This window comes from Pomacea canaliculata, linkage group LG14 (assembly GCF_003073045.1).
Source record: "Pomacea canaliculata isolate SZHN2017 linkage group LG14, ASM307304v1, whole genome shotgun sequence".
NCBI classification, from domain to species: domain Eukaryota; kingdom Metazoa; phylum Mollusca; class Gastropoda; order Architaenioglossa; family Ampullariidae; genus Pomacea; species Pomacea canaliculata.
In genome coordinates this window covers 11,665,124-11,674,442 of record NC_037603.1, presented here as the reverse complement: position 1 = coordinate 11,674,442, position 9,319 = coordinate 11,665,124, and the positions used below count along the sequence as shown (strand labels likewise).

Here is a 9,319-nt window from a genome sequence, read left to right as displayed (position 1 = left end):
GAATCCCCACAGAAAATGGCGCCCAGTCCATATATGGCGAGCAGGTTCCCACGAGTGGGTCTCGCGTGCAGCCAGCAGCGAGAAGGCGAGACACGCAACAACGAACTACACCAGCGCACGAACCACAGCAACACCAACACAGCCAGCGAGCCACCGATGTTACAGATAATCTACACCACCACCTCACTTCCACCACCTCAACTCTCTCTCTCAATGGAGGTGGCTGGGGGGGGGGAGGCAGGCAAGTGTGGGGAGGGGGAGATCACGCGGGGGGGAGCAGTAACGGAAATCAAATTGGAGTCAGAGGTGAGGTCCTCTGGGATGGGGACTGATATAAATGGGGGAGGCAGGACACAATATAAGTTACTTTGATTGCATTTAAGCGTGGCGCAGCTGCAGGTCTCCAACTGCCGCAGTTTTCAAACTCAACTTCCTGCTCAGCCAGATGCTCGCACGCTCCCGTCTACTTTCAGTTGTTTATTTAATTACTCCCCGTCAGACAAAAGCAGACCGAACAGCTTAGACATACATGCAGGAACAGAAGGTTTAACTCGAAATCATTTCAGAGAGAGAAAAAAGTGAACTTTCCAGGTACAGCTCTTCACGTGAAGCACAGCTGTCTCCCCTTTCCCACAACTCTCACAGCAAAGAGAAAAATCGACGAGAAAAAGAAAAAAAAAAAACCGAGAGAAAATACATCTGTGGACTGAGTACTTGGCATCACGGGTACTAGCGAATACCCAGACCAGTGTTCTGTGAGAGATTCCTTGCTGGCTGCTGCTGCTCCAGTGGTGTGTGTTGCCAGGCCTGCAAGTTGTAGTCGGCGTTGTGGACGTGGTATGCCGTGCATGTAGACATCACACTCTACATCATTCAGTGCATCGTGGGCTGTGCTATCTATCGAACAGTCGTGGGGCTGGGCGCGGAGCATGCTGGTACCGCCACCAGACCGCCTCGCGGCATAACAACGACGTCGGCCCCGCCGTCAGCAGAGACGAACACCACCACCAGCGGCTGGGCGGGCGGCCTGCTCACTCAGCGTCCCTGGCTGCTTGGACGTTGCCTCGGAGACACAGCACGGAGGTAAGACTGTTATTGTTTCTACCATTGTGTGGCATTCCACTTCCACACTAGGTCTTGAGGGCTCGAGTCTGATATAACAACGGTGGCTGGAGAGAGAGAGAAACATTGCAGGGGATAGTTGTTGGAGATGCCTCTGCGATTGTTGACTGTTTTTTCTTTCCTCTATGAATAAAAGAAGAGACGGGATAATACAGGGTGGTTAAATGAATGGGTGAGACGCAATGGACTGTGACAAGTGTAGTGAAACATGTCGGTGAGTGACACCCTGACAGGCCAGACTAACCGAAAGATGCCAGTACCATTACTGCAACATGATGGGATCAAAACAGAATTTTCAGACAACAAATAAACATCAAAAAAATGATGTAAAAAAAATTGTTGCTGTATTTTTTTTAAATTTCTCTAAATCTAGGGGTGGGTGGGCTTGAAAGGCCTCTGTCGCAGATGTCGCTGTCATCAAACTGTCTGAGTGATCCACATTTCTTTAACTTTGTCGAGCATCAGTTGTGATGACCGGCTGTCAACCAATTATCCTCGAGATCGCGGTCAATGCAGGTCGATCAGGTATCACTGTGTTGAATACACGGTCAATACGGGTATCTCTGTGGTAGTATCATCGCTTGTCCCACCCGTGTGGATCGTATGCTTCTCGGTTCATATCTTGTCTTGAGGGACAAGCGTTTTTCTCTGTAAATAACACCTGGTGGTAGCGAGGGAGGGGTATCCTACAAAACAACCAACAGACACAATGTGGCGACAGTTCTGACTTGTCCGCCTTCAATTCCTGAACTCACCATTGTGCACAATGTATTTACAGGATATTTCCACTGATGTTTGATTAGTCATGCTCAGCTCTACTCACCTCTTACTCGTAAATCACAAATATGCGCGATCAGCGAAGTTTGTAATTAGCAGATGGTTCTGGCAACCATGAGTGTCATTGTCAGAGATTGGAATACGTGTGGCTGGTTGTTACAGGCTTTTGTCAGCGAAATTCATCAACAAACCAAAAGATTATTTTGAAACTACGGATGTTTGTTTAGTAGTTAACTGTCCCCTACACACATTCGTAACACACACACCAATCCACAGAGAGAAGGGGGAGGAGAGAGTGAGCACGGGAGTAAACAAAAAGAAAAGATCAGAGCACAGCGGACCTGTATAACATCTTCATTTTTTAAATTTTGTTTTTACTTACAGGAGAGGTTGATAAAAAAGAAACTGTTTGCAAATAACTGTTAAAAAGCTGTTTAATAGGATCCTTCAGAAGGAGATGGTAGAGGAACTGTCCTGACAAACTAAAGATTTCCCCACAGAGAGAGGAATTACGATCGTTGCACATCGTGAAAAATATTTGCCCGACAGTAGATATTATGTTAATATTTTAGGATGTGATATGGACAGTGATGTGATGCTGACATTAGTTAGGAATAGTAAGGAACAGGATCAAGGAAAGATGGAGCGACAGGAACATAGGAACAGCAAGGAACATGTAGTGAGATGAGGTTGTACAGACAATAAACAATGGACAGGAACATTTGGTGAGCTCTATTTATAGTCTTTCGCAGAATTATACTAGAGAGAGGGAAGTAATACAAGAGAGTAATACTCAGCGATTGTATCAGTCCTCAGATAAACCATAATATCCGGGTACTCCAGTCAGGGGTGTGTGTGTGTAAGTGTGTGTGTGTAAGTGTGTGTGTGAGTGTGTTCGAACTGACGAGCTTGTTAAAACTATCCTCCCATCGATAGCTTTTCCTCCAACTGACGGCCATGCCACTGACGTCAGACGACCAACCGTAATCATTTCTAACGGTTTTTCTTTCAGTCGAAACAACTCCGCCATTTCCTACAATCCGGCAAATGACAGTAATCTGCCCCTGCCGGCCTGCAATGACAGCTTAGCGTGTGTTGTATGTGTGTGCGTTTGCATGTTTGACTGCGTGCATTGGTAAACACAAAACCCTTGTTTACAAGTCTCGTCAGACTGTGACGGAAACTTTTGACGAGAATTAAGACTCAGCAGGACCGACCACACCGACAGGTGTCGCTAAGTCAGGCAAAGTCGGAGGAAAAGGATCAGCCGGTTGGATAACGACGTCCAGAGAGATCGAAGAGTTTCAAAGCAGCTACTACAGTCGTCTTGGGGGAAACGATGTTTTTATAACGGGCCCTCGCCACTGGAGAGCTCCCCCCCGCCGTGTGCTCAACCGACACGCCTGGCGTCTTGACTGCAGTCCTGCTCTGTGTGTGTGTGTGGAGGGGAGGATGACAGTAGGAGGTAGATGATGACAGATCCATTTAATCCTCCATAAGAACGATAAAATTGCTTTGAGTGGAGGTTTGGGTGTCTCAGAATCCGCAGTCGAGCTTTGTTGATGTAATAAATTTGGGATGAGGTCCATCATCGACTGCAGTTAAGACTGAGCTGTGTGACTTTGCTGGTCTCGGGTACGTCTGGCTTCAAAAGCTTTCATTATCTGCTTAATTGTAAATGTTTATTTGGGTTTAGTTTCGTATCTGTGTCGATGGCATTGTAGATGTTTGTAGATGTTCACCTCTCGTGACGAGCGCTCAGAGGATTCCTTGATGTGACCCAACGATACCGTTGTTTGCACGAGCTGCTCGTCGATAAACGGTGAGTTGCTGCTCCCTACACCAGCCATACACGACCTCTGAGGGCCACCCTCCTCTAGGGAGCCGTGACGTCACCGGCACCAAGGGCATGGGAGGATTACAAGAACCGTCCTTGGCTGACTTTCTGGTGGAGAGGCCAGCTTGCCGCCAAGATATTACTCTTTCATGATGCCCGCGGTGAGAACTCTCGTCAAAGCGAATTTCTGAGTGAGCCCAACGTGGTGCATCGGCACGACTGAGGCTGGGCTGGCTGGCTGGCATTGTAAATAATGTCTGTGTGTGTGACTGTGTGTGTGAGTGAGTTTGTGTGTGTGAGAGAGTGAGAGAATGTGTGTGAGAGAGAGAAGGGGGAGAAGAACAACAACAATAATGAAATGCACTTTTATGGTTCACTTCTACCCGGTGAAGAGTAACTCAGTGCGTTTGACAAAAAAAGAATGAGAAAGTGTGGATATGTTTCTCTGTTTGTGTACCTGTTTATGTTGTGTATGTGTGTGTGTGTGCGAATGTGTTGCTTGTGTACATGCATGTGTGTAAACAAACGTGTGTGGATGAATGGGTATGTGCGTATGTGTAATAGAGGGTGTGATTGAGAGACTCTGTGTGTGTGTGCCCGTGTGTGTGCATACTTTTTAGTGCGTGTATGAATGAGTGTGTTTTGTGTGCACGTGTGTGTGTGTGAGAGAGACGCACACACACTATTTTCACGGATGTGTTATGCGATCTCCGCATTGTTGGTGCGTGTGTTCCTCGCTCAGGAAACGCTTTGTCATGGTGTTGTGGAGGTATGAAACATCCTTCCCCGAGAAAATCGTGAGTTACATCAATCAATGAGTAGATTATGATGCTCAGATGAGTTTGAGCCGTGACGTCACCACGGGAGTCTAGTTCCGGGATGTTCTTCAAGAGAACTTTGTTGACTGGCTGATTGTCAGAAAGGTCAAGGGTCAGCTGGTGACTAGTCGATCATCCTAAAGATTCTGATGTAACATAACCTCGCTAGTCTAGTTCCGGGGTCACGAGATGAGTTTGTGCTCACAACTCTCACAGTGCGCAGGCGCAGGGGTCAACAGGTCATGTTGTGGTCTTGTGAGTATAAACAACAAATTTTTGTCATATGCTTAAATCTTATATAGACAAGATTGAATAGTAATGAATGTACATTAGTACAGGGCTGTACCCACAAGACTAGTGTCATGATGTGAGTACCAAGTCACTTACATAACAGCATGAACACGACATGACCTGTTGACCTCTGCGCCTGCGCATTGGGGGGTTCAGTGCACTTGCCGAAGCACGGATTATCTGACAAGTGATGTATAAGAGAAGTCAGATGAAAGGATCTTTGAATTCCTGCCGAACCGGAGGGTCAGCGAAAGTATCTCAAAGACCACCATGTTCCGAGCATCACAGTTCTTTTTGATCTTTTGACTTGGCCAGGAAGCGATCCGATGTCCTTTGGACTTGGTCTAGAAAGGAGAAGTCTGGACTTGGTCAGGGAACATGAACTATTTTTAGGACAACCAAACAAATGTTAAAACAACTCTGGATACCAACAGTTATCATGCAAAGACATGAATATGTGAAGGTAGTGTGTGTGTTTGTGTGTTCAATAGAGAATCGTCGGTCTCTCTCACACACACACACACACAGATGCACTCAGAGAACCAGAGCCCCGACCAGGACCACACTGCATGTTGAGGACTTGATTCAATAATGTTTCCATGCGATAGGTGATAACGCCCATCATTTTGTTAATGGCTGGCCGCGTCCAGTCCCACTTCTCGCTGCTTGCTTCAACCGACTTTCTCTTCTGTTGCAGGTTCACACGGAGGCTTGCGGGAGGAAAACTAACGGCGATAATCACTGACCTGAGACAAGCTAACACCATGTGACAAATTCAACTACAACAACAACTGCACAAATATTCATATTTTTATCAACTCTGTTAGTGCATCTGTTATTGAATGCTGAGGCAAGTCATCTGACAGTTTGTCGATTCGATGTGAGTGAGTGCTCATCCTCAGTGTTGCAAGTGACGTCCATCCAGCTGCAGTGTCGATTGGTGAAGCTGGAAGTCGTGACAGCTGCATTGACCCAGCCCAGACTGTCATGGTGTTGGCCATTACAACAAACAAGTCACACTCCACCTACAGCTGCGCTATTTTTAGAGAAGACATCACATCCTTTCGTCATCCAGACATGCGCCCATCCAGATCCCTCTAACCGTCAAATGATTTTTTTTTGCCGCGCCTGACATTTTCCTGTTTTCTTGCCATTAGAGGCTGAGTTCTAATTGCGCGGTTGATGACAGATCAATATTCTAACCCACTGACCCAGTCTCCTGTCTCCTGAGTTTTTGAACTCTGACCTAGAAAAGAAGGTTTATCGCATGGTGCTGAAGAAAGAGACTGGGAAACGAGGCTGCTGAGTTTTAGAATTGTTTTTGTTGTTGTTTTGTGAACTGCATCAGCATCTCCGAACATGGAGAAGACAAAGTGCACGTGCCAGAAACAGTCACGTGATGTCATGCGCTACCTGTGGTGCTACTCAACTGTCCTGACTCTCTGGCTCCCGAGCATCCAGCCAGCCACAATAGCAATGTCCGGTTCTGACGTCACAGTAAGTCATTTTCAATGTTTGAAACCCTCGAACCATTTTCTATCCTCCACCCTTAACCCCTGACTACTTCTCTTTGTGTATCTCTATGTGTGTGTGTGCCTGTCTATGCTGTGTGCGTGCATGCGTCGTGCATGTGTCTTACTATTGTGACGTCACGGGAACGAGGGCTTTGACCTTTCTCGTAGAAGCAGGTGATAAATATGATATTTGGTATTTGAACTGCGTGTGGAACAGAGTTGTTCTCTTGGTTTTTGTTGAAAAATTAGTATATGGTAAAGTCACAGAATTTTGCACATGGACAAGTCTTTGACAGATTTTTCACAATAAAGTTAACAGTATGAGCTCTCTGATCTGTCACACTCACTTTCACACACACACACACAGAATATTCTCTCTCTCTCTCTCTCTCTCTCACACACACACACATATATATATGAAGGTAGCATGTAGAAAGAAAGAGGTTCAGTCATCCAGGTTTTGATAATTATTTGTTCCCGCTATCTCACGACAGTCAAGGGTGACATACAGACTAAACACCGAGCTGTAATCAAGGGTCAGGCTGAACACCTCTCACTACAACTGTATCATCATCAAATGCCAGGTGGCTCGTGGCTGGCAACAGACTTGAAATCGGAGTTGTTGCTCCTGTATAGTGCTGGCTGTATCTCCGGCCAGTTCATCCTCCTCCTCTTGTGTTTACTGTTTGAAGTTTGTAGATAACAACACTTTCCTCCTGGACTGAAGTTAGATACACCACCCACATGCTCTTGTTCGCTGCTGTTCCTGTGTTGAGACCTGTTGGAGAAATTATTTGAAGTTTTCAGCCATAAAATTAGGTTTTAGTCTGGCCTCTATTATCACTGTCTTGTTATCGGTCTTGCTATACCTGGCACCATATTGACCGTAACATTTTTTTTCTCGGGGAAGGAGTCTGGATTTTAGAGGAACAGGAAGAGAGAGAGAGAGTCCTTAATAATTATTTTGCGACAACAGGAAATGTTGTAGGCAAAATGGCCGTATCAGAATAAATAATAGCTCCAAAAGTGATAGGTTTGCTAGACTTGTCTCTTTATCCCTCAATATCTCTTCATCCTCACTGTCCCTTCTGCAGGCGAGAGTCCCGCCAGGGTGACCGATTTTTTACGAGTTTCCAGCAGTCATCACGGGAAATCCCCCGTCCATGGGTTCCAGAATTACAAGAATTACAGCCAAGGACTAACCATTATGTTTGCTTGATCACACTGAATCCCGTTAACCCTGGGTTCAAGTCCTTTGGCTGGTGATATTGCAGGCTGGTCATCAGGAGGGTTAACAAAGAGAGGGAAGTCTTGGAGCTGGGATGTATTTGACCATATGATGACAGTATTACATTAATATCATGTTTGTTTCTTCTTTATATTATCTTTTATATTGAACCACTTATCCCTGTGCATGTTCAGGTTTACTCACAATTCCCTGCGGGATTTAAAAAAAATCAAGATATTTCATGACCTTTGTAAACGCCTACCCAGACCTTTCCTCCAGTCGGCAACCACTCCGATATCATTATCTCAAACAAACATAGTCTGCTAATATATGGCGAGACTTGTTTATTATACAATTTAGCACAGGCAAACACTTCGCAAAAGCGCAATTGCTCGAGACCGTGTAAATCAACTTGACAAGCATGGTGACACTGAATTGTTTAGTAAACTTGGGATCTTTGTCGCAAGAATGTGAATAACAGACGACATAAAAAAGAAAATATCAACACAATCGACTGAGTAATCAGACTACAAGTGGCCGCAAGTTCATCGTCGCACTGATTGTCGATGCTGTTTAAAAGATAATTACTAATAATATTTATACAATTTATACAATTGATACAACGAATTTCCCCTCAGACAGAGGTGAGCTCAATGTGCATTAGAAGAAACGAATAAGGGGAAATTTGTATATAATGGGGCGGGGGAAATTTATTTGAAATATTGCTCAAACTTATTTCCCTTGTGTGTTTCCTTTGTGTTATATACTGCTCAAAGTTATTTCCTTTGTGTGATATACTGCTCAAAGTTATTTCCTTTGTGTTATATACTGCTCAAAGTTATTTCCTTTGTGTGATATACTGCTCAAAGTTATTTCCTTTATGCCCTTGACTGGTCAGTTACTTTCTTTAGAGGAACTATCTGTGGTAAATGAAAATGGGGTATTTTATATTCACTGCATTAGTATGCTGTTTAAAAAATGGAGAGGAAGAACTTCCTTCTTCTGTTCGAACTTTCTGCATCTTTGTCCATTATCTCATCTCCACCTGTTCTCTCCCATAAAATCCAGCTCTCTTATCTCAATTTTATTTTTCAGAATACCTCAAAATAAGTGCTTGGATTTCATCTTTTTAAAAACTGTATGAAACTGAAAATGCAAGCTGCCAGAAAACCTGTCTTTACACAGGAATACTGAATAGCAAAGCAAATAATAAAAAAGACGAACTGCCTCTTATTTTGCTTACGATGCAGTTTATGTTCTGTTGAGTGACTGCAATATTCAGAAGACGAGTTTAAAACCAGTAAAAGCTAAGACAGGTAATTAGGAAACGAATACGGATGAATAGTTCTGAATGAATCCTTAGTGACACGAAACACTTCTTCAAGAAGAGGACCACTTCAGTTACATCGCTAACAGCAAGTTAAGGGCCCCTGGAGCCATCTTGGAGGAAACGAGCGGCCGGAACCTGCCAACTAACCTGACAAATCGTTTGCATGTTGAGTCGGAATGTCGTTGACTGTCAGTGTAGTCCAACATCTAGATGGCTGCCTCCATCCTCAGCTGACAAGTCGGTGAGCAGAGAAGAAGCTACTGATGAGGCAAATGAAAGCAACAGTCAGATTTGCTCAACAGAAACAGAATTAACGAGAAAATGTCTGAACCTATAGTCACAGTAAAGCATCCCGCATTTCCTTCAAAACGGAAGAAAATTGGATTTTGCACTAGATATAGA

The 9,319-nt window shown here is 44.6% G+C and overlaps 1 protein-coding gene across 1 annotated transcript in view; it reads left to right on the top strand.

Moving 5' to 3' along the window:
* The first annotated feature begins 254 nt into the window (after positions 1-254).
* The window catches only part of LOC112555453 (matrix metalloproteinase-14-like), a 32,690-nt gene continuing 23,625 nt past the window's right edge, over positions 255-9,319 (top strand). The window contains exons 1-2 of the mRNA XM_025223869.1: positions 255-1,083; positions 5,543-6,342. Of these exons, the coding sequence (XP_025079654.1) occupies positions 6,205-6,342 (138 nt within the window). The 5' untranslated portion in view covers positions 255-1,083; positions 5,543-6,204. The remainder of the gene's footprint in view (positions 1,084-5,542; positions 6,343-9,319) is intronic.